This window comes from Mesoplodon densirostris, chromosome X (genome assembly GCF_025265405.1).
Source record: "Mesoplodon densirostris isolate mMesDen1 chromosome X, mMesDen1 primary haplotype, whole genome shotgun sequence".
Classification (NCBI taxonomy): Eukaryota; Metazoa; Chordata; class Mammalia; order Artiodactyla; family Ziphiidae; genus Mesoplodon; species Mesoplodon densirostris.
Window position 1 is genome coordinate 7,746,854 of NC_082681.1, and position 26,186 is coordinate 7,773,039.

At 39.4% G+C, this 26,186-nt stretch overlaps 1 protein-coding gene across 1 annotated transcript in view; it reads right to left on the reverse strand.

Annotated features, from left to right (window-relative positions):
* FMR1NB (FMR1 neighbor) overlaps nucleotides 1-25,697 on the reverse strand; it is a 68,197-nt gene extending 42,500 nt beyond the window's left edge. The window contains exons 1-4 of the mRNA XM_060086381.1: nucleotides 25,535-25,697; nucleotides 12,489-12,608; nucleotides 8,653-8,793; nucleotides 7,183-7,279 (exon numbers count right to left, since the gene is read on the reverse strand). Of these exons, the coding sequence (XP_059942364.1) occupies nucleotides 7,183-7,279; nucleotides 8,653-8,793; nucleotides 12,489-12,608; nucleotides 25,535-25,697 (521 nt within the window). The remainder of the gene's footprint in view (nucleotides 1-7,182; nucleotides 7,280-8,652; nucleotides 8,794-12,488; nucleotides 12,609-25,534) is intronic.
* Nucleotides 25,698-26,186: the final 489 nt, after the last annotated feature.

Below are 26,186 nucleotides of genomic sequence, written 5' to 3' on the forward strand. Positions count from 1 at the left end.
CAAGAAGCCAAACCTCCCTGCACCTCTCTGTCTTGAAGGTCACACAAGACAATGTATGTGAAAACTTCACATAAACTGGAAAAGGCCAAACGTGCTCATTGTTTTTATCTGTGCCTTTTGAGTGTGACTTTGTATCGTGGATACTTGTATATACCCTTTATTAGACTATGTGTCCCTTGAAAGCACAGAGCATGATCTGATTCACCTCTTTGCCCTTCACAGCACCTAACAGAAGGCCTGGAATCCAGATATTCTTGAATGCATTAGAAGTTCTTGAATGATATAATGAAATGAAATAATGCTATTTTAGGAAGATAAGCCTGGCAGGATATAACAGAATGGATTAGAAGGAGAGTAGACTAGGGGTCCACGTATATGTCCAAATTAGCTTGGCAAGCATCCTTACTCACTCCCTCCTTCCTAACGGCACAGCCACATATTCCTATTGAAGGGCCAGGAAACTTCTCCAGGACCTAAAGCCTAACCATCTTCCAAAAACCACCTGCAGCCCCATCCCAGTTATTGTGTCTCTTGTATAAATTCTTTGCATTGGACATATCATCTCAATGCTCTCCTCAGTTCTCAATTCTGCCTTTGCATTTGGATGCTAGCTAGTCATGTGTTATGGACTGAATGTTTGTGTCCCTAAAATTCGTCTTGAAGCCCTAGCTCCCAGTATGGTTGCATTGAAGATGGTACCTCTAGGGAGTAATTAAGGTTAAATGAGGTCATATGGGTGGGGCCTTGATCAGTAAAATTAATGTCATTATAAAAACTAATTTTAAAATTCTTTTTAGTAAAAACCAGAGAGCTTGCTCTTTCTCTCTCTACCCCCTCTCACAGGCATCATGGAAAGGCCATGTGAGCACACAGAGAGAAGGTGGCCATCTGCAAGCCAGGAGGAGAGCCCTTACCAGAAACCAAATCAGCTGGTATGTTGATCATAGACTTCTAGCCAGCAGAACTGTGAGAAAATAAATGTTTACTGTTTAAGCCAACTGGACTGTGGTATTTTGTTATGGCAGCCCTGGCAGACTAATATATTTTGCTCCCCTTTTGCTCCTCTCTTGAAACCACTTACTTGGGACAGCAGTTGACAACATAAAAGGCCTGGACTAAGCTGCGACTATAAAGTATGAGAAGAGGTAAATCCCAGACTCATCCCAAAGGAAACCAAAAAAATGACAGGGAGCCTAAAAGAATAGAATTACATATTAAGGATAAAGGAAAGTAAATAGTCACAGATGATTCCAAGGTTTCTAGCCCGGGAGACTAAAGAAATCACTGACAGAAATGAACAGGTGTCAAGGGGAGATGATTTGGGAGGAAAAGAAGTTCAGTTTTGCAATGCTGCAGTAAGTGCATTTTGCACTCACAGAACACCTAATTCATGAAGGCAGTTGGAAATATAAAACAGATAGAGGTGAGGATTTCAGGATATATGTTTAAGAGTCATTTATCCAGAGAAGCCCAGAACATTATGTTCAGAAAGGACTTCAGAAATTCTCTAACTCAATTCTCTACTCTAACTTTATGAGAAAATCAATACCAAAAAAGTTAAGCTCACTATAAAACTGATAGTGAAGGCAGAAGTAGAACACAGATCTTTTAAAATATTCTTTCTACTACATACTTGTAATATTCTCTGATAGATGAGAATAAGGCTTTGGGAGACAACCACAGTTGGGAAAACAAAGAGAAGCAAATTGAGATGGATCAGAATGGTAAGGAGAATAATGAAATCCAAGGAAGGAAAGTTTCAAAAAGGGAGCAGTCAACAGTGTACTTGTGACAAAAAGGTCAAGTTGGATGGAAACTGAGAAAGGGCCACTGCATTTTGCAATGAGGTTATTAGTTACTTGGCAACAAACTCTTCTTTTTAATAGTACCTAATATCCCAGAATTCTCTAAAATGCTGCCCTTGGAGTCCCTGCAATAGGAATACCTCAGACATATAATCCACATATAATGAGGTTCTCTTATTATTTCAATAACTAAATTACCCTGAACAGGGTCCAAGAAGAACTGGCTTTATGTGAATTTCAAATCTATAGTGACTCATGTTAGAGAAGGGTTCCAGTTTGCTCACATTCTCATCTGATCATATTTTGTCAAAGTTCTTACAGCCCAGCCATACTTTTAAAATTTATAGACTTTATTTCCTTTCTTTGAATTCATATGTATATAATCCTAAGAACTTCAAACCTTTCAGCAGTTGGCTAATTACTGCATAATCCTTTTCAAAATAACATTACTAATTATATTGTACAGTATAATGAGACACACAAACATAGGGATTTGAAAATGTAAATGCCTATTTTTAAAATTCAATGGGTGATGATTTTTAGGCAATTTTTGACACATTTATTCCCAATTCTTTACCTCCCATTCTATGAGAGTGAGTGGTATTAAGATTATCTACATAATGAAAACCACATTATAATACAGAGAATCACTCAGCAGGATTTGTCTAAATGTAGAAATTTTCAGTAACAGCCATCTGGCAAGCAGCAACATTGAAAGTATATGGGGGATGTGCTATTTACATCATCTGTGTATCAGATGATCTACAATCTTAAAAAAACATGGCTTTTTTATTAGTTGAAAGAAAATGTAGTCTTGTCATTTTCAGACTGAGTTCTGAATTTTTTTTTTTTTTTTTTTTTGCAGTACGCGGGCCTCTCACCATCGCGGAGCACAGGCTCAGTGGCCATGGCTCACGGGCCCAGCCGCTCCGCGGCACGTGGGATCCTCCCGGACCAGGGCAGGAACCCATGCCCCCTGCATCGGCAGGCGGACTCCCAACCACTGCGCCACCAGGGAAGCCCCCTGAATTTTTCTTAATTCGAACTTACAAATTCAATCTGACAGGAAGAAAAAGAACATTGAAAATACACTTTATCTGATTTTAATAGGCATGGTAGTACAATGTTTGAATCTTCCACCTTACTAAAGCTATGTACACACTCAAGTATCATATCACTATATAATACACAGGATGTTTAACTGGCATATACATACAGATTAAACTATATAAAAACAGATAAAGAGGGCCTCCCTGGTGGCGCAGTGGTTTGAGAGTTCGCCTGCCGATGCAGGGGATACGGGTTCGTGCCCCGGTCTGGGAGGATCCCATATGCCGCGGAGCGGCTGGGCCCGTGAGCCATGGCCGCTGGGCCTGCGCATCCGGAGCCTGTGCTCCGCAACGGGAGAGGCCACAACAGTGAGAGGCCCGCATACCGCAAAAAGGAAAAAAAAAAAAAAAAAAAACAGATAAAGATTAGAAGCTGAATTCTGCACTTGAAACTACTGTTATTGGCACTGTATTACTGTAACAGGAAAAATTCAGCCACCTCCCTTCTCCTCTCTCGCCCTAGAGCCCCCTCCCCTGCTTCCTTTTGTCCCAATCCACCTGTTTGTTCCTTCATCTCTATGTAAGTCTTAAGCCCACCAGTGACACTTAAACCTAATGAGGCTTCTGATCCCTATTAATGAGAATAAAAATAGATCTTACATAACCTTGAGGACATAATGAATTTCAAAATACATCTTATATGCGAGTTTAATAAGGCTATTAGTAGCAAATTCTTAGAAAGCTTTTCACTAATGCTCTCTGCTCCCTTTTGTGTACGTGAACCAGTTCAAGCTGGCTTGAGTTTTCTGTTTACCTGGTTCATACCACACTTGAATTCAAGTCAAGTAGAAGTAAACTACAGATTCAGTTACAGATTATTAAAGGGGCAAAGTTCAGCCACTCCTGCTTAGAAATGATAAGCATTTAAGGGATCTATAGTAAGGAGACTCCATCTGGATGTAATGAATTCTGTGGGAGGGCCCCCTCCCCACCTAACCCAAATCTTGTCCTCCCTTCAAAAACTCAGCTCAAACAGCACTTCCACCATGGAGCCCACTCTGTCATCTCCCACTCAGCCTTATCCTCAATGGCTCAGAACTTTTATAAGTTACTGCTACCACTCATTTTAGTCCTTAATTATATTCCATCTTATATTGTTCTTAATATGTCATGCTTGGGATTTATTTTAAGGTAGATTCAAGCTCCTTAAAACTAGAGCCTAGGGCCTCCCTGGTGGCGCAAGTGGTTGAGAGTCCGCCTGCCGATGCAGGGGATACGGGTTCGTGCCCCGGTCTGGGAGGATCCCATATGCCGCGGAGCGGCTGGGCCCGTGGGCCATGGCCGCTGAGCCTGCGCGTCCGGAGCCTGCGCGTCCGGAGCCTGTGCTCCGCAGCGGGGGAGGCCACAGCGGTGAGAGGCCCGCATACCGCAAAAAAAAAAAAAAAAAAAAAAAAACAAAAAAAACTAGAGCCTATCTCTTAGACATTTCTGCATCCTCCACAATACCTAGCACAAGCAAACAGTGACTGAATATGGTCAACTGTAGAAAGCGTGAATCAGGCATTAAAAAATGAAATGCATTTGTCTCTGGAAAGTGATTATCCTCTTTAGGTAAAGTGCTTTCCTTCCTCCCCTCTACTCATATTACTTCTCATTTTTCATCCCTCCAACTCTTGCCAGTTGTTAGCTCCTTAGGTTACCTGTAAATAAAAGGCACTGTCCAAACTATAGGAGTTGAGGAATGTCAAAACATCATTTGTTTGACTTATGACTGAAGGCCAAAATAGAAGAGCTACAACAGCTTTTTCCTGAAGGAATGTATATTCAACGTATAGGAAAGGATCCAGCAAGAGGAGCTTAAGGTATCTTCCAGGGACTTCCCTGGTGGTGCAGTGGTTGAGAGTCTGCCTGCCAATGCAGGGGACACGGGTTTGATCCCTGGTCCGGGAAGATCCCACATGCCACGGAGCAACTAAGCCCGTGCACCACAACTACTGAGCCCGCGAGCCGCAACTACTGAAGCCCGCACACCTAGAGCCCGTGCTCCACACAAGAGAAGCCACCGTAGTGAGAAGCCCACGCACTGCAATGAAGAGTAGCCCCCGCTCACTGCAACAAGAGAAACCCCGCGCACAGAAACTAAGACCCAACACAGCCAAAAATTAATAAATAATAAATAAATAATTTTTTAAAAAAAAGAGTATCTTCCAATGCCTCAAAGGTTCTTCAACAACGAGGCCCAGATCATGTTACTATAGATATGCATTTTGCTGTGGGCCCCTCTGATTCAGTCAAACAACTGTGTCTGGCTTCTTTATTTTCTTTTTCTAAACCACTACACATTGATTTTACTGCTGCATCTATTTCCCTTTTATGGGATCATTTATTTTACCTACTGTAATTTACAACTGTAACAGTTTATTTAGCTCTTTATTCTTTGAGATGGAGAACAGAAAGTTAGTTAAGGGGATAGCTCTAAAGAGATACCTTGCCCCCAAAAAGGAGGGTTTAGCAGGCTTTGGCCTCCATTTAAACTCCTTGTTTGGTATCAAGGATAGGATCTTTCTAACACAATTATTCTCCTTGCTTCTAAAACCAGCTTACCAGGAAAAGCTGACAGTGCCCCATCCACCCTCAACCATCCACTGTTCCTGGAAATTCAGCTAAGCAGCAAGCCGAAACTGATACCTGCTCTGAGGTTGCAACAAACAGCTCAGGATGACTGAAGGTACATACCACTCTTTCACAAAATAGTAAAGTAAGTAAGTAAATAAATAAATAAATAAACCATAGTAAACCAAAATTTATGGCATTCTATATATATACCATTCACATTGTTCAAGTCTCTCGAGCAGTTTGTATTATGTAAAAAGAAGAAAATGTTCTTATCAAAGGATAATCCTCTGGAACTCATCTTAGAGAAAACTCCAGTGTACCTTAGCATCCCCATAAAACTTCTTGGCAGAGGCATAACAAAGGGACCGTAATGAAATTATTATACCAGGCCTATTATAACAGATACTCTAAATTGCATGGCATAATCCTAAGCTACCTATTTCTAGCAAATAATGTTTCATTTTTATTCATGGGTTATTTTTATATGAAATCAAGCTTTGGAAGGAAGACAGCAGGGTCAAAAATTCCACTCCTATTCCCATTCATCTGTGAAAAGAAAGAAAAGAAAGAAGCTTAGGAATAGAGATAACTCACTCATTATAGGAAACTAAGTGAAAACTGAGAAAAGAATTGACAGTCATGCAAACTGGAAAAGTTGAAAGGCTGTGACCCAACAGTGTCTTCAAAATGGTCTGAGAAAGTGATGAAAGCAATGAGAAAGTTTAAATCACTATATGACTGCCTTCCAGGCTAGTCAACTCCATCCACTGTGTTTCTTTATTCATTTAACTATTCATTTATTCAACAAAAATATATTAAGCATCCACTATATGTGAGGCATTCTGCTATGAACTGAAACTACAATGATGAGTATGACAAATTCATCAGACTCAAGGAAAAGATACAAAAAAGAAAAAAAAAGACTTAATGATCTTTATGGAAAATAAGGTAACATGTATAGTCTAAATCTTCTGGTGAAATATAAACAATTTCTTGGTAACTCAAATATCACCTTCTTAATAACTCGAATGAAAACATCAAAGATGCTTAATCTTCAACAGGCACCTTTTCTTTACCAAAAAGTTTAAGGAGGAACTTGCTCTCAGGGTTGTGCTAGTGTCGACCCTGCACTTACACAAACCTGAGAGTGAGTGCCTCACTCACCCCACCCTAGCCCTGGCCCTGCTCTCTACCTCCACACCCACTCTGTCCCAGTAGGTGGGGAGCTATTTAGAAAAACTTACAAGCATCATGCCAACAGCCCACTGGGACTTTGTATAAGATGCTAATAAGAAATCTGATACAAACTGGCTTGAAGGAAGATCAAGGCTTTAAGACCCAATGGTAGATGACCATCTACTAGATGGAAACTAACACTTCTGGGAATCCTTCTGATTTGCAGTTAATAACCACGTCCACTCCACATACCCTCAGCTCACTGATTTATTTTTCCTTCCAATTGGGATTTTTTTTTGATGAGGGAATGTACAGACTATGCAAGAGGATGTCTTAAATTTATGGAAAAATAAAATAACATGCATTGAAGAAATATTATGGTAACTCAACTTTTAGGTTTTTCCCAAGCTACCTCCTTTTAAACAAAAGGGACCCAAACATAATCACTGTGCTTTTGGAGCTATGAATAAATGTGTCTACACAGAAATATTCAAGTATACTCAGCAATCAGCAAATAAAAGTTTATGTTTGCCTACCTCCTCTGGCAAAGCAAGTAGTAATAAATGGGCAGATATCCCAGGATGAACATGCTGATCGCACCAAGCCCAAACATCCGGAACATCTGCGTAGGCTCTGGTGGTTTAATTATATCCTGTTATTTTTATGACTTAAGCAAGAGAAGCAAATCTGAGCTCTTTCATAGCCTTTATAAAAAAAGTATCAGTTAATAAAGTAAAATAAGGAGGTATTCTTATATGACAGGTAAATATCATTGGTACTCTATAAGTAGCAGGAGTTCAAGAAATGTTCTTGAAATACAACTAAAGGTTACACTTTGAGTATGTTCCCCCCAATGGGAGCCTTAACCAAATGATCCTACTGTTTTTGTTTACAGATTATTACGATTCAGACTATATACATTTCTTCCTATGACCCAAGCATGTTTTTTCCTTGGCCATATGTTATATATCCTGGAATACTCAGGAAGTGAATTCATCTATGAATACTTAACTTGACAAAGGAATTGTTTCTTAAATGTTTACTTCTAAACTATGAAACATTATATTAAATGAGAAATCAAGAATCTGCAGGTGAATAAGTATATTTTATTCTTATATTCATTTGGAAATGCATTCTAATATGATTGGGGAATTGTAAGTCACGGTTCAATTTTTCCCTCTACAAGAACCAAATGTCTCTTCACACATAATATAAAGACTAAACTGATGAATGAATTACAAACACCATGTGACAGTATTAAAATTGTAATACTATGTTCATGATCAGGTTTCAGTTCCCATTATTAATACTAGATATTCAACAAAGACCTGTAAATTGAATAGGGACTATATTAACCTAAGACACTGTTTTGCATGTGTCCTTTTTGTACCATTTGTTAGTAGTTAATCATATCAAATATGTCCATGAAGGGACCAACTGGTAATATGTCCCCACTGTCCAAATGAAGGAGCAAAAACAGATGGTCTAGTGTTCAAAACATTGTAAAGAAAAAAAATCTTAAGAGAAGAACCTAATTCAAAAACAAAAGAACAAAGAGAGAAACTGACAAACAGACTTAACAGGAAACATTCAAGTTACTGTTACATACTGAGATGCTGAAGAAAAGATAAATGAGAAGAATTCTACTCAGGAAGAAAAGATGGGAAGAGAAAGTAAGCTAAGGCATGCCTGACTGGTATCTTCTCCCAGGCATTGAGGGTTACATCTCACAAAGCCTGGAATCTATGGGACAAGACAGTGACTAAAGCAAAAGAAAAGATGAAACTAATTTCAAACTGCCATAGTCACACCTAAGGACTAAGCAGAAATGGCTCATGAATCGAGGCCTGACCACCTCAGGACTTTCTACAGGTGGTATTGCTCTAGGGCTGGGAGCCTCCTTTCAATGTTAAGCTGAGAGACCCAAATTTAAACTTATGCCATTGTGACCTGTTTATTCAATTTTTAAAAACAGGAATATAATAAATGTAAAAGGATTAACTTACTGTCTTTTAGCGGGATAAAACAGTTGGAGTTATTGATCTTAGATGACGAATAACAGCATTTGTATCTCAAACATTCACTTTTGCTAAGATCTCGCAGGTAACTGCAAGGCTCTACCACCTGATTCTCCTGTGGAATGCATGCTTTTAGAAACAAAATGCAAGAAAGAGAATTCAGCATGGTTATTAAGTACTTTCCCTAATTAAATAATTACTGCAAGACAAAAGAAAAGAAAAACAAACACTTAAGCTTGTACATTTAAAGAAAATGACATATACAAGTAGTAATAAATGCTGAAAAAATAAGAGTTAAACTAAAAGTTACCACAAAGTTACTTAACATCACACCTTTTCAATTCTAGATAAACTGCAGAAAAATATAAATTGTTAACAGATCATTGGTTAGGTAGTTTTTGTTTTTTGGGGTTTTTAAATTTTATATATTTTATTTTTGGCTGCGTTGGGTCTTCGTTGCTGCACACGGGCTTTCTCTAGTTGTGGTGAGCTGGGGCTCCTCTTCCTTGCAGTGCGCGGGCTTCTCATTGCAGTGGCTTCTCTTGTTGCGGAGCACGGGCTCTAGGCGCGCAGGCTTCAGTAGCTGTGGCTCACGGGCTCTAGAGCGCAGGCTCAGTAGTTGTGGCTTACGGGCTTAGTTGCTCCGCGGCATGTGGGATCTTCCCGTACCAGGGCTCGAACCCGTGTCCCGTGCATTGGCAGGCGGATTCTTAACCACTGCGCCACCAGGGAAGCCCGGTAAGGTACTTTTAAAATGACTATAAACATAAGCTGAGTAGTATTGATACAAACATAACACAGAAAGGGTTAAATAACTAGAACAGGCCAAATGCCCTTAAAACTAACACCTTGTTAAAAGAATACCACAGATGCCCTCTCACTCAATTTTACTAAGCTGCAGAAATGCACTGAATCCATCAATGAGACTGCATGTAAGTAAAATTCACACAGTTTACTGCTAGAGAGTAAAATAAGTAATACTATTGGCATTGACCTACTTTCTGTGAACACTTAATCATACTGGCACTGCAGTATGTTTTAAGAGTCTTCCTTTTGGCCTTAAGTTACAACTCTATAATTTTGAATAGGCAATGATTTATGGCATGAATACCAAGATTCATGCAACTGTAAGATTCACAAGCTGAAACAGCTGATTTTTTAAACATCCTGCTTTATATGAAAGACAAGTGACAACTAAAAAGGCAGATATCAGATTTTTATTTGAAAAGAAAACCTCTACAGTATGGCTTAAGGCCAGCATAGATTCAGTTCAATCTCCAACACTATCAACAACTACAGACTTAGAAAAGTAATAAATGATGTTTTACGATCACTGTGAAGCACTTCAACATCAGCAAAAAATAATATAATGGTTATAAGTATATTATTGCCTCTTGGTATATTTTATTATATTCCTCTTCTTTAAAGACTGGCAATTCCTGAAGCTCAGGTAAGAGTAATAACAGCTACCATGCATTAGTCACCTATTTGGGCCAGGTATCTTGCTTTACACACATTATTTCCAATCTTCACAACAAACTCTCAAAATTAGTTTTACAACCTCCATTTTTAAAATGAAGAAATAAAGGATCAAAGTAACTTGTGCAAGGTCACAAATTTAATGCGTTACCAGTTGGCCTGGATATTCATTTCCCAAACATTTTAGACATGTGAGAGCTTAGCCTACTTTGTTGTTATACTCTAAGCAATCTGTTCTTCAATTCTGCCAGGCCCAGAGTGACGCTCCTTCCCAGGATGGACTGCATCTAGAATACCGTGTTCAGTCCCGGACATCACACACTCAGGGAAGGGTGACAGTTGTCAGGCCCTGGTCAGAGATCGGATGGACTTCCTGTGTGCTGAGTTCCTCACTATAGATATTGTTCAAAGACCACTTTCCAGGAATGAAAACCATACAAGAAGAGATTTTAAATCATAGAAGAGACTGGACTAGATGATCTCTAAGGTCCCTTCTAATGCTGGGCTTCTGTTATTTTATACCTAAATTGCATCTGATGGACTTTATGTCAGATACTAAAATTAGCTTTTAGACTCAAATTACTAATTTTGAAGAATAAAAAGGGTAGAACAATTTTTATCAGGTTTAAGTGTATGATTTTATCCAAAGGGAGAAGGATTGTGTGACCTCTCAAGCTTCCCTGCCAGTCTATCTCAAGGTTATCATTTTAATCTGCACGAGATGAATCTATTACTAACAACTGTCTAATGATGAGAAGACGGTCTTTTTGTTAGTGCTTAAGTGGGAAGAATATTCATTTTTAATTATATAGGGGAGGAAATAAATTGGTTAAAAGTACTTCACATTTTATGAACTTGTAGCTATTCTTTTTCAAGAATACAATATATAATATTTTATAAATATTTAATCACTGTTGAAAGAGTTGAATCAACCTAGGTATGATATTTCTCTTAAAAGGGAACGGTCTGATTTTTTGGGGCAAAAACGTCATCTCATAAATTGATTTTGACTCAACGTACTGCACCAGGTTGGAGGAGTATTTCAGAAATGCAGATCTTTTTTTTTTTCTGGCGGTACGCGGGCCTCTCACTGCTGTGGCCTCTCCTGTTGCAGAGCACAGGCTCCAGATGCACAGGCCCAGCGGCCACAGCTCACGGGCCCAGCCGCTCCGCGGCATGTGGGATCTTCCCAGACCAGGGCACGAACCCGTGTCCCCTGCATCGGCAGGTAGACTCTCAACCACTGCGCCACCAGGGAAGCCCAGAAATGCAGATATCTTATTCAGACTATTTTTAAAGGTGGCTTCAGTGTTTGTATAATGTACTTATTATAGGTAGCTATGGGACAGTTTACATCTGCTATCTTCTCAAGCTCTAAAGCTTAAATCATCATTTGTTGTTTATGACGAACTCCAGCGCTCACTATTCTTTTAGCTTCACAACATACCACCTTATCAGACTTCTCTTTCTCCAATCGATTTGACCATGGCAGTATTTTTACATAAATTATTTAAGGAGTTCGTTTATTTTGCTATTCTCATTGGTAGTAGATGTCATAATGCTTGTTTTGAACTGGAAACCTCTTAGAGAAACATGAAGAGATTTATGCAAAATCACAGAAGAATTCAGTGGTAGAGTCAGAATTAAACAATGGATACAATTTTGTGCTTATATATGTACATCAAATTTTATTAGAATTCTGCATGATTTTTAATAAAAGCTTCATCTTTATAATTCACATATGTCAATTGATTTGAACCTTCTCCTTGAAAGGGCACCACATGCTGTACAAAATGAAATGTGTTTATTTGTGGTTAATCTCAGGGGCCATCATGTGCTTGATAAACACATTATATACAGAATCACAAAAAGACAGAGATGATGTGACTTGAAACCTGAACTTTTTATCATTGAAACAGATGGGAAAACATCTGGTATATTCCATAACATTAGAGCTACACAGTACCCTGATTAATGCCACAGAAGATACTGATTTCACAATACTGGATCAGTGACTAAATTTCAAGCAATGCCATTAAGGTAAATTTTGAAAGGTTTAGATATTTGTAAAGGAAAAGTATTCTGTAAAGAGTAACAAATATTTATGGAATGACTTAAAATACTGTCTCAGTTCATCTTCGCAATTCTTTCCGGTAAATATTTTCATTTTAAAGATGAAGACATTGAGGTTCAGAGGTTATCTTGCCTAAGGCAAAGGGCAGAGTCAGGATTAAAACTCAGGTTTGTCTCACTCCAATGCCAATAGACCACACTGCCTCCTAAACATTTAACTACTGTTTTCAAAACAAGGACATTGGGAGGAATAAAATAAAACAGGAACTTACTTATTGGAAAGAAAAAACTGAGCAGAGTTTCCCAGGCAGCAGTTCCTCCCAGAGGTTGTCCATTAATATCTTCATTGCTCCACAGAATATATTCACCTGGAGATGTAGAATTCAAGAACCCTTAAGAAAAGTGAAATGATTAATCCCAACATATAAAGTATTTATCACTTTCTTTGACCCTTTAAAAGTAATTACCTGTGCTTAAATTAAATATGGAAAGTCTAAGAGCTAACAGACATTGCATTTAAAACTCATAACAGCTTAGGTACAATTAATAATCAGAATATGTTTTTGCTGTGAAACTGAAAAATTGAGTATTAAGTTTAAATAAATTAATTAAAAAATAACTAAATTTCAAACTGCTTCAGCTGTAGGCCGACACATCCCATTGTTGCACTGTAAACTAATTTACAATAGTGAACTTGCCTCTGACAGCCTTGACATTCGGAGGCCCAATCAATTAACAACTTGGAAACAGTATGTATTCCAACTAAGTCAGGCCCCATCACAGAAACTCTTGGCAAATATGCTGGCTTCTTTATTTACGAATAAAAATCAAGGCCTTAGACACTGTAAACCTTCCTTATCCTTCCTCACTACTTCAACACAACTTGCTTTTAGTTTTATTTGCATGATTCCCTCCTATATAAGAGGAGAGGATATCCATCCTCATTCCCATGACATGGATTTGTCCATATCATTAAATATTTTCCAACACTATCTTTCATAACCTTACAGTATTACATTTTATGGCTCTATTATAAATGAGTTAATAATTTCCACCATACAAAGACATTTAAGTTTTTTTACAATTTATTGATATTATGAAGAACACTGCCTAGAAGAACACTCATAGATACAGAGAACAGACTGGTGGCTACCAGAGGCGTGGGGTGGGGGTAGGGGTGGGAGAAACGGGTTAAGTGGGTCAAAAGGTACAAACTTTCAGTTATCAATTAAATAAGTCCTGTGATAATGTAATGCATATTAAAAAGTTGCTAAGAAAGTAAATCTTTTAAAAATATTTATTTATTTATTTATTTATTTATTTATCTATTTATCTGTATGTGGGATCTTCGTTGCAGCATGTGGGATCTTTTAGTTGCGGCATGCAGGATCTAGTTCCCTGACCAGGGATCAAACCCGGGCTCCCTGCATTAACCACTGGGCCACCAGGGAAGTCCCGAGAGAGTAAATCTTAAAAAGTTCTTATCACCAGAAAAAAAAAATTTTGTAACTGTGTATGGTGACAGATGTTAACTAGACTTATTGTGGTGATTTCACAATATACACAAATATCAAATCATTATGTTGTACACCTGAAACTAATATAATGTTAGATGTCAATTATACCTCAATTAAAAAAAAGAAAAAGAAAAAATAAAGAACTCTGCAATGCAATGATTTTTCACTGTAGCTATATATTTGCAGATATTCATGAAAAATTCCTTAGGATAAATTCTTAAGGAATGGCTCTTGACCTTGGTCACACTACCCTCTAGTAAGGCTGCCCCAAGGTATACATCTACCAGCAGTGAAGGCAAGTGCCAATATTCTTGGACCCTCACCTTTTTTGTTGTTTGTCAGTTTGATGGCCAAACTAATGTTACCCTTGTTTTAATTTGCACCTTTAGTCATCAGTGAACTGATCTCTTTCATATATTTGTTGTGTAATAGAGAACTTAACCCTTAATCTGCCAGATATATTGTAAATATTTTTCAAGGTAGTCAGCTACGTTTGTATTTTTTATGGTGTTTTAAGAAATTCAAAAGTTTAAAATGTTTTATGTAATCAAATGTATCAATCTCTTCCTTTACTATTTCTGCCTTTCAGGTCATGTTTTAAATGGCATTGTGGACCTTTTAAAGAATGTCACCTGCCATTACAGTAAACAAAGGATGTAGCCGGCCACATCCACCAAGCCATAAGTCACTGAGCCGCCACAGATGGTGCACCCTGAGCGGATTCAAGATGGAGAAAAGCAGGATACTGGCCCTAGATAGTTAAGATGCACATCAAGGGAATGATTTCAATAAGCCCAGAGACTCTTGCATCTTCCCATACACAGAAAAGCGCTAAATTCATTAACTTGAGATGTCTGGGTTTTTTTTAATTAGCAGTAATCTTTTGATCTTTGACTATCTGGGTGTTTTTTTTGTTTTTGTTTTGTTTTTGCCAAAACTCCTATACCCTGGCTCCTCCCTTACCTCTTTGGAACAGTCCCTCAGAGCTATCTGAGAGGCTGTTTCCTGGGCTTAAGTCCTCAGAAAGTCTGCCGAATAAAACATAATTCTCAAATTTTAGGTTGTGCATATTTTCAGTCGACAGCATTCTACACTCTAATATTTCCTTCTAACACTTTTATAGTTTCACTTTTTATATTTAAATCTTTAATCCACCTCGAAAATATTTTGGAGTATGTTATGAAGTACGGACACATGTTTTCCAGTTTTCCTAATACCATTTATTAAATCCATCCTTTCCTACTTATGACATCACCATCATATTCTAAGTCCTTAGTCATAAATTTGTTTCTTGACTCTCTGTTCTGTTCCACTAATCTATCTGTTCATGCTGCAATACCACTGTTATAATTTACCTTGTATTATCATATGTTTTAATAACTGGATCTGGCAATCTTTTCATTAGTCCTCATTATCAAAATTTTATTCTCAACTCTGAAGAAATTTTTAGATGAAACTTAGAATCATTTTGTCAAATCAAAAAATGGTAATAATATTTTTATGGTAATTATGTTCCTTATTTAACAGTCATTCAAAAAACATTTATTGTGTGCCTCATGTACTAGGCATGAATTTACTTAAATATAGACTCATCTGGAGATAACTGATAACAATACAAAATTATCTCACCCAAGAATCTCACTCATTCAAGTCTCTTTTTATCTCCCTGAGTATATATAGATTTATAGTTGCATTCATATAGGTCCTGTACTGTTCTTATCACACTCATTTCCATATGTCAAATATATTTTGTTGTTATGTTATGAATATGCTGTCATAAGAATATTCACTTATCATTTTTTAATCTCCTTTATATCAATGATAATATTCTCTTTCTTATTTTAATGAAACCAACTTCCATACATATACACTTGAATGTATATTCTCAGCCTGTAGGGTACTTTATTATAATATGAACTTTATTATATGCATATGAACTTTATTATACATGTTAAATCAAGCTAACTTGTATTATTCAAATGGTCAGTATCTTTATTTTTTCTGTCAAGGACTAAAATATATGTATCATAGTCACCCACTACGATTGTAGATTTGTCCATTTCTACTTGAAGTTCTAAAACCATTTTTTTATATATTTCAACACTATGCATAAGTGTTCATTCATTACAGTTTTATCTTCATTGTGTAGTACATATCTTGACAATATTAAAAATAACCCATTTTTTCCTGTTTGTTTTCTCCTAACCCCTACTCGTTCAATAACTATGTATTTAATGCCTACTATATTCGAGGTTTTGGGGATACATCAGTGAACAAATCAGGTAAGATCCCTACCCTCATAAAGCTTACAATATAGTGGAGAAAACAAACAAAAAAGTAAACTAACAAATTAACAAATTATAAATTGTAATGCATGCTATGAGGAAAGTGGATACCAATACAATATAAGGTAGGGGACCTACTTTAAATAGGGACTGGCCTCTCTGAGATGATATTTCAGCTTAAAAAAAGAAAAAAAGATTAGAAGAAACTGGCCATACAAAGGGCTTGGAAGAGTGCCTCCAGCACAGGGAACAAGAAGGGAGACTAATATTGCCAGCCATACTTTGCCAGGTTAGAAGGCTCACTGCCCTACAGTATACAGGAAAGGAGCTACAGTTGGAAGCAGCCTTGACAGGACCTGTGTTCTGTACTGCCATTTGTTCACTCAGTGCCCCCCTTGCACAACTGACTGTGCTTGTCAACATGCCATCTGAAGGAAGTATTTGCTGGCAGTAGCACACAGCGACCTGAGTCTCCATACTAGGTTATCTTCTGCAGGGGGTATGCTCTCTGGAGTCCCTCTAGGATGGAGATTCATCTCCAACTCAAAGCACCCTAGCCTCTAGACCCTGCCAGACAGGCTTGGCTTTAGCTGAAGTGAAACACGGGTTGCTGCAACTTCTCTCATTAGTGTCCGGCCTGGCCTTCTTTCTGTCTTTCAGAAATCCCTCCAAATTTCTAGCATGTCAATAAAGATAGCACCTGGGACTTCCCTGGTGGTCCAGTGGTTAAGACTCCATGCTCCCAATGCGGGGAGGCCCAGGTTCGATCACTGGTCAGGGAACTAGATCCCACATGTGGCAACTAAGAGCCCACATGCAACAACTAAAAGGATCCTGCACGCCGCAACAAAGATCCCGCGTGTCGCAACTAAGACTCGGCTCAGCCAAAATAAATAATTTTAAAAATTAACAAAAACAGAATCAAACTACACATTAACTAAAAAAGTGTTTTTAAAAATAAAATAAAGATAGCACCCTTCTTGGTTCTCTGGGTTTTGAACTATTACAGATCTTCTGGTCACTTCAATGGGTACAAAAGGAGGAGGCAATTAAACATTTACTCAGAAAAGCACCAACAGCAGCAGCCTGAACCCAAAGCCTCCAGCATGTTTAACCTGCTCTCTACCACTGGTTTCTTCCCTACTCTGAAAGACAATTATTTATAAATTAACTTGAGCACTATTTCCCAAAGTGTGGCATAAGTACCATCAGCATTACATGCGTCAATTTTAGGTGGAACACAGTTGAACATTTATGGATGTATTTAATTTTCACTATTTAGGTATTTATTATGAAAAGTGTAGAAAAAATATACATGACTAGTATATCAAAACTACCACGACACCAAACATCATTTACCATATGGCAAACCTTTATAAAATCCCCTTTGACATTCCTGTTCTTTCACTACTGGAAGCAACTGTCCTTTCCTCTCTCCAAAATCTTCCATCAGCCAGTGCCCAGGTCTTTTCACAGCTTCCTCTTCACCTTATTAAGCTCCAGCCTCTTTCCCCTCCCCCACTGTTAATCATATGCAGAATAATTCCATCCCCTATGCTTCTAATTTGCATCTGTACACTCATTAAACTCAGCAAATAAAAGACTAGGAGGCAGCATCCCTAAATGGCAGCAAGAAATGGTAAAGAATCAATTATGTTTCCCTGTCACAAAGAATTTTTATTTTTTAATTTCCCTGTTACCAAAAAAAGACTGAAAACCTAACTACGTTTCAAAGGGAAAAAAAAGGCAGACTCAAAGCTGTGGGCTTCATGGGCATGTGACCTATGCAATGTACAGAATGTGGCTCTTAGAACGGTTCCACACTTGGTTTAATGTTCTGCTATCATCTTGAAATTCATAATACATTTTGAACAAGGGACCCTCATATTTTCATTTTGCAAATCATGTTGCCAGTCCTGCTCTGCAGTGAGGTCTCTCAGATGAGAAACTGAATTAAAGGGCGAAGAGACAGAATGCGAACAGTAGCTAACGGTATCAGCTTGAAGAGGATTCTGCTAAGACTTAAGTTGAGGGTCTACCTATGCCGCAGTCTTTTCTGGGCCTTGTCCTCAAATAGACCTGAATTTGCATCTTGGCTCTGCCACATACTGGCTGGTGAACCTGGGCAAATCAGTAAACTTCTCTTTGCCTCAGTTTACTCATCTGCAAAATGGGAATGATATTTATTTTGAAGAATTGTGAGTATTAAATGAAGTCATACACTAAGTGCTTAGTACAATGTAAAATGAGTGAATATTTTATCATATATCTTTCATTTTTAATTGTTTCTAATTTTAAATTTAATAACATTACTTTGTTTTCACGATACTTATTTTTATAAATAATTCTCTTAATTGCAAATATGACCAGTTTCCCATTTATAATGGTGCTATAGTTTCCTTTTAAAATAAATATTATTTAAAAAGTGAGGCAATTTAAAGAAAAATATGAATAACTGGTAGCATTAAGATAACAAAGAATTGTGAAGGTGTTATACAAACGACTGAGGCAGGAGAAACACCTGTCTAGTGAAATCTCCTCAATTTTTAGACAAGATAACTGAAGCCTAAAGAGGCAAAATGTCTCACCAAAAGTCACACAGCAAGTCAGTGGCAGAATCATGACAACTCAGGTCTCCTAACTCCTAGATCAGGGCTCTTCCAACTACACCACATACACAGATGGTTAAAGTAAGACCAAACTTGGTGCCTGGTGTGGTACAAGGCAGTCAATCAGACCTACCTAGGTACACTGCCTCATTCACTCCCCAAAATAACAGATAAATGAAGTATTAATATAATAATATAGAAACCAGTCACGTGGTTTTTTCCTATGAAGCTAAAGCATTCTGAAAATATTACCTATTAGTCAATCTTTATTTCTCTCTCTCTTTTTTAATCTCCCCAAAAAGGATGTGCAATAAGGACGGACCCAACAGGTTACAGAGAATTGGTGGAGGAGGTGGGATCAAATTCCTAGTCCTAATCTACTAGTCTCTTCATCCTGTATGCTACTAGTCTATATGCCTTATGCATAAAAGTAACCTTAAAAACAAGGTCTAAAAGACTATACAACCTGGAGCTCTCCCAGAGTTAATTCAGATCCCTCAACCTCAATTCTCCTTGGTGGCATTAAGTCTAAGAGAACTCAGAAGGGTCTATCTAGAAAGAAGGGAAATTTTAGCTCTGGGACCAGATGCCCTGCTTTCACTGCAATACTCCAGGGGCATGGCCAAATTATTTTACCCCTCAGTGTGTATTAGTTTGCTAGGGTCACTGTAAGAAAGCACCATAAACTGGGTGGCTTAAAACAACAGAAATTTATCGCCTCAACAATTCCGGAGGCCAGAAGCCCAAAATCAAGTCCAAAATCAAGATCAACCAATAGGGTTGGCTCCTTCTGAGAACTGTCAGGGAAAGCCTCTCTCCTTGGCTTGTAGATGGCTGTTTTCTCCCTGTGTCTATTCATATAGTCTTTCTACTAACAATGTCTATCTCTGTGTCCAAATTTCCCCTTTTTATAAGGACACCATTCACACTGGGCTAGGGCCCACCTCACTTTAACTTGATTATCTCTATAAAGACCTCATCTCCAAATAAGGTCACATTCTGAAGTGCTAGGGGGGTTAAACATCCAACATTTTTTGTTGTGGGGGGGACACAATTCAATCCATAACACAGTGAATTTAGTTACATTAATTAAGTTAAATCATTTTAAATACAAAATAATATTTAATCCATCCAGTCACATATTACCTCCTGAGAATCTGGGACATCTGACAACATTAAGAATGAATCATGGATTATTTTAGGAGAAAACATGTTAAACCTATATTGGAAAAAGTCCACATGGAAATAAAGAAATCACACTGAATAACAGTATTCTCTTTTTATAACAGTTCTACTCAAAATAGGAGTAGAAAATGAAGAACTCACGGACTAAGAAAATAACATGTACAATTTATAGTTTTGTTTCTTAAATTACATTTTCAGAGAATGAAAAAGCTCTCAGTTTGTAAGGTTCTAGTTTTATTTGTAACTAACATTCACAAATACAGTAAAACTAATTCAGAAATACATTGTATTCTGGATGAATAGTAGGAAAAATAAATATGGATAATTCGAAGTAATATGATTTGTGGATGATCATTTAAAAGGCATCTTAAAATGTTTTTCAAAGAGTAGGAATAATATTTTTCTAACTTATTTAAAATAGTTGATAAAAGAATGCATAACATATACTTTATTTAACACTGAACTTCATCCCCAAGCAGCTGTGACACAGGATACAGTGGTCTCTGTTCATTTTACTTAACAATGCCTCTGCCCAATTTTTGCTTCCTTCTTTGACTGTGGGAGGACCTTGGCTGAGGAGATAGAAGGCCTCTGGGTATGGCAGGGAGAGAGAAGTCATTGAGATTAGAGGTGCGGATGATGGAAGGTCTTTGGGCTTGAAGCTGGAGCTTGAGGGAGGGAGGGAGGGAGGAATATTATGGGAAAGCCAAGTCCTTTATGCAGAGGAGGAGATAGAATACCATTGTGAGGGGACTGGGAGGGAGGGCAGGCCAAGGGAGGTAAGGTAGAGAAGGCCCTTTTTTGAGAAGGCTATCTTGGATCTAAGGAGAGAAGGCTGCGGGGAAAGAAAAAGTATTTGAGTGGGGGGCAAGAAAGATCTGGAGGAGGAGGTGGGAAAGACTTTGAGTGAGGAAAGTGAGGCAGCAAGAGCACTGAGTAGAAGGAGGAAAAGAAGACTTTTTTTTTTTTTTTTTGCGGTACGCGGGCCTCTCACTGTTGTGGCCTCTCCCGTTGCGGAGCACAGGCTCCGGATGCGCAGGCTCAGTGGCCATGGCTCACGGGCCTAGCCTCTCCGCAGCATGTGGGATCTTCCCAGACCGGGGCAAGAACCCGTGTCCCCTGCATCGGCAGGCGGACTCTCAACCACTGTGCCACCAGGGAAGCCCAAAAGAAGACTTTTGAGGAAGGAGAGAGTTAGCTTTGGGTGGTGAGGGAAGAGAAACCTGTTAGTGGGGAGAATGGGGGGGCCCTCCAGGCATCTGAGAGGGGGGTGAGCAAAGGTCTCAAGGAGGGTAAATAAAAAGGGAAGGGAAGGGAAGGATTCTGACTGAGGAAGAGAAGGCCTCTGTGAAGGTAGGTTAGAGAGAGGACAATGTGACGTAAGAGAATGAAAGCATTTTAAAAGGGACGTGAGGGGGACTTCCCTGGTTGTGCAGTGGTTAAGACTCCACGTTCCCAATGCAGGGGGCCCAGGTTCGGTCCCTGGTCCTGGAACTAGATCCCACATGCATGCCACAACTAAGAGTTCACATGCCACAACTAAGGAGCCAGCAAGCCACAACTAAGGAGCCCGCCTGCCTCAACTAAGACCCGACACAACCAAATAAATGAATAAATAAATAAATAAAAGGGAGGTGAGGGATTGAAGACCTTGAGTGAGGGGAGTAAAGGGCTTTGTGAAATAAAGAAGAAAGGCTTTTGAGTGACGGGAGAGAAGGCCTGTAAGGTGAGCAAAGGAAAGTCATTGTGGGGACGTGAGGAATGAAAGGACCTTGACTGAAAGTTAAGAAGAACTTTTGGAGTGGCAATGAAGAAGGGAAAGCATTTCTGAGAGTAAGAGAGGAAAGGGATTTGTGAAGTGAGGTGACAGACGGAAGGTCTTTGTGAGCACAGGTAAAGGAGGAAAGTTCTTAGAGTAAGGAGGTGAGGGAGTTTAGTACTATGTGAGGAGAGGGACTTTCCTACTTTGTGAAAGGACTGGAAGGAAGGAGGTCTTTCAGGGGAACAAGTGAAGAAGGGAAGTCATTTGTGAGGGTAGAGGAAGCAGGGAAGGCAACCATGAAAGAAGGGAAGGCCTCTGTGAGAGGAATTGAGCAAGGAAAGTCCTTGAGAAGGGAGGTGATGGGGAAACAAATTTGAGAGGTGACGTAAGGAGGGTTAGTAAGGTGAGGTTAGAGGTGGAAGAGCTTTAAGAGAGGAGGTGATGGAGGTCAGCACTTTGGTGTGGTGAGGGAGATTAGTACTATGTGATGGGAGACAATGAAAAAGCCTTAGGAGAAATGAGGGATGGAAGTCATTCATGCGGGAAAGAAGGGCATTTGTGTAAGTTGGTGAGGGGATTTAGTAGTTTGTGAAAGGAGGCTAGGGAAGGAAGACCTTTCAGAGAAGACTTGTATAAGTAAAGAAACTGAAACACTAATCAAAACCTCCCTAAAAAGAAAAGTCAGGGAGCAGATGGCTTCATTGGTGATTTCTACCAAATATTTAAAGAAGAATGAATACCAATGCTTCTTAAACTCTTCCAAAAAATAGAAGAGGGAACACTTCTTAACTCATTCTACGATGTCAGCATTAATCTAATACCAAAGCCAGACAAAGATACTGCAAGAAAACTACAAACCAATATCACATATGAATACACATACAAAATACTGGCAAACCAAATGCAACAGCATATTAAAAAGAATATACAAAATGATCAAGTGGGGTTTATCCCAGGAATCCAAGGATGGTTCAACCTAAGAAAATCAATGGAACACACCACATTAATAGAATGAAGGGAAAAAACTCACATGATCATCTCAATTGGTGCAGAGAAAGTATTTGGCAAAATCCAACACCTTTTATGATAAAATCACTCATTCAACTACGAAGAGAAGGAATTTTCCTCAGTAGATAAGAAGCATTTATGAAAAATCAACAACTAATATCATAATTAATAGTGAAAGGCTTCAAGCTTTCCTTCTAAGATCAGGAGCAAGATAAGGATGCCCACTTTTACCACTTTTATTCAACACTGTATTGGAAGTTCTAGCCAGAGCAATTAGAACATAAAATGAAATAAAAGGCATCCAAAATGTAAAGGAAAAATACAACTATCTATTCACAGATCAAATAATTATATATGCAGAATATTTTTTTACAGTTCACAACAAAACCTACTAGAGCTAATACAGCAAAGTTGTAGGGTACAAGAGCAACACGCAAAAAGCAGTTGTGTGGGCTTCCCTGGTGGCGCAGTGGTTGAGAGTCCGCCTGCCAATGCAAGGGACACGGGTTTGTGCCCCAGTCCAGGAAGATCCCACCTGCCGCGGAGTGGCTGGGCCCGTGAGCCGTGGCCGCTGAGCCTGCGCGTCCGGAGCCTGTGCTCCTCAACGGGAGAGGCCACAACACTGAGAGGCCCACACACCGCAAAAAAAAAAAAAGGAAAAAACCTGTTGTGCTTCTATATACCAGCAATAAACATTCCAAAAAGGAAATTAAGAAAACAATGCCATTTACAATAGCATCCAAAAGAATAAAATTTCTAGTAATAAATTTAACCAAGGAGGTTAAAGACTTGTACAATGAATACTACAAAACATTGCTGAAATAAATTAAAGAAGATATAAATAAATGGGAAGAGATGCCATGTTCATGGATTGAAAGACTTAACATTGTTAAGATGGCAGTACTGCCCAACATGATCTACAGATTCAATACAATCTCTATAGGGACTTCCCTGGTGGCCCAGTGGCTAAGACACCGCGCTCCCGATGCAGGGGGCCCGGGTTCAATCCCTGGTCAGGGAACTAGATCCCACACGCCACAACTAAGAGTTTGCATGCCGCAACTAAAAAAATTAAAAAGACCCCTCATGCTGAAACTGAAGATCCCACACGTAGCAACGAAGACCCGGCACAAACAAACAAACAAACAAACAAATAAATAAATAGAAAAGTGCTTTAAAAAAATACAGTCTATCGAAACTCCAGGGGCCTTTTTGCATAAATGGAAAAGCTAGTCCTCAAATTTATATGGAATTGCAAGAGGCCTTGAATATTCAAAACAATATGAGTAAGGAACAAAACTGGAGGAATCGCATGTCCCAATTTCTCAACTTTCTACAAAGCTATAGTAATCAAAAGAGTATGGTACTGGCATAGGGATGGTCACACAGACCAACGGAACAGAACTTAGAGTCCATCAATAAACCCATAGGTCTATGGTCAACTGATTTTCAACAAGGGTGCCAAGACTATTAAATGGGGAATGAATAGTCTTTTCAACAAATGGCACTGAAATAACTGGATATTCACATGCAAAAGAATGATGTTAGACCCCTAACGTAAGCCATAAACAAAAATTAATACAAAATGGGTCAACGACCTAAATATAAGGACTAAAATCATAAAACCCTTAAAAGAAAACCTAGGCATAAATCTTCATGACTTTGGATTTGGCAATGGATTCTTAGATATGACATGAAAAGCACAAGTGTCAAAATTAAAAAAAAAAAAACAGATAAAATTGGACTTTCTCAAAATTGAAAACTTTTGTGCATCAAAAAGCTATCAAGAAAGTGAAAAGAAAACCTACAGAATGAGAGAAAGTATTTACAAATCACATATCCAGAGTATATGAAGAACTCTTACAACTCAATAACAAAACCACAAACAATCCAGTTTAAAATGGTCAAATGATTTGAATAGGTATTTCTGCAAAGAACATATACAAATATCCAGAAGCACATGAAAAGATGCTCAACATCATTAGTCACTACAGAAATACTAATGAAAACCACAATAAGATACCACTTCACTCACACTAGGATGGTGATAATCAAAAAGAGGGGGTGGTAACAAACACTGGTGAAATGGAGACCCTCATACACTGTCCGTGGGAATATAAAATGGCTCAACCACTCTGGAAAAGTTTGGGACTTCCTCAAACAGTTCAACATGGAATCCCCATACGTCCTGGCAATTCCACTCCTAGGTATATGCCCAAGAGAACTGAAAACATACTGACACAAAAACCTGTACGTGAACATTCATAACAATATTATAGCCAACAACTGGAAACAGCCCAAATGCCCATCAATCTGATCAATGCATAAACAAAATGCTGTATATTCATACCACAGAATAGTATTCGGCGGTAAAAACGAATGAAGTACCGATACATATACAACATGCCCAACTCTCGAAACCATTATACCAAGTAGAATAAGCCAGACACAAGGAAGGACAAATATTCTATGCTCCCATTTATAGGAAATGTCCAGAACAAACCCACAGAGACAGAAGTAGACTGGTGGGGGCCAGGGGCTGGGAAATGAGGAGTAACTACATTCTCAGTGGGTGTGGGTTTGAATTTGGGGTGATGAATGAGATAGAGGTGGCGGCTGCTCAACGTTTAAATATCTAAATGCCACCGAATTGTTCACGACCAAATAGTTAATTTTAGGTTCCGAAAATTTCACCTCCGTTTTTTAAAATAAGGCGGGAGGTGAGGGGGTAGGGTTTTGTGAGGACAAGTAGGGAGGGAAGGGAGGGAAGGTGCTTCTGAAGGGAGATAAGGAGGGAAGCTGTTTGTCATCGGACGGATGGGAGGGCAGACGCAGTGGGAGAGACGGATGGCCTTCGCGCTACCGCGCAGAGCTCCACCCTGCGGCGCCCTCCCCTCACCCTCCCATCCCCCACGAGGGGCCCTCGCCCGGTGTACCCCGGGCGGCACTCACTGGTACTCAGGTAGTAGTAGAACAGCAGCAGCAGCAGGACCCAGACGCCAAACAAGAGCAGCCTGGGGTGTTTGCAGGCCCACGCCTTCACCACAGAGTAGAACATCTTGGCCTGGATGCCGCGCCGAGACGCCTGTGGGCCCGGCTTAGCCTTCGTCGCCATGATGGGCTGGCCCTTGAGGGAACTGGTGCTGGAGGACGACGAAACCGTCTCCTTGTTCTTCTCTTGGTCCCCCTCCCGACTCCTGCTCAGCTTGCAGTGCAACCCTCGCAATGCCCGGGTCTTCCACCGGCCCCTCCGCAGCATCAACTGCCCTTTGGAAGGCATGCTTCAGAGGGCCCGGTAAACGGACGCGCTGCCGCTCCGTCGGCCGCCCACTACCCAGAAACCCCGGCGTGGTGACGCTTACGTAATAATCCCACAGCACGTGCGGCCGACGTGCGGGGCCCAGGCCTCGCCCCTTCGTAATGGCCGGCTTTAGTGGCTTGTGCGCATGCGTCACTCAAGGCCTGCCCCTTCTAGGGTTTGTCGAACGTTGTCGAATGAATGAACGGAGCCCCCAAGGCCTGAGCCAGTAGCGGGACCGCTTGTCACCCATCAACTAAATGGCCTCGCTGGAATCATACTCCAGCCATGACTGTTAATTCCTCC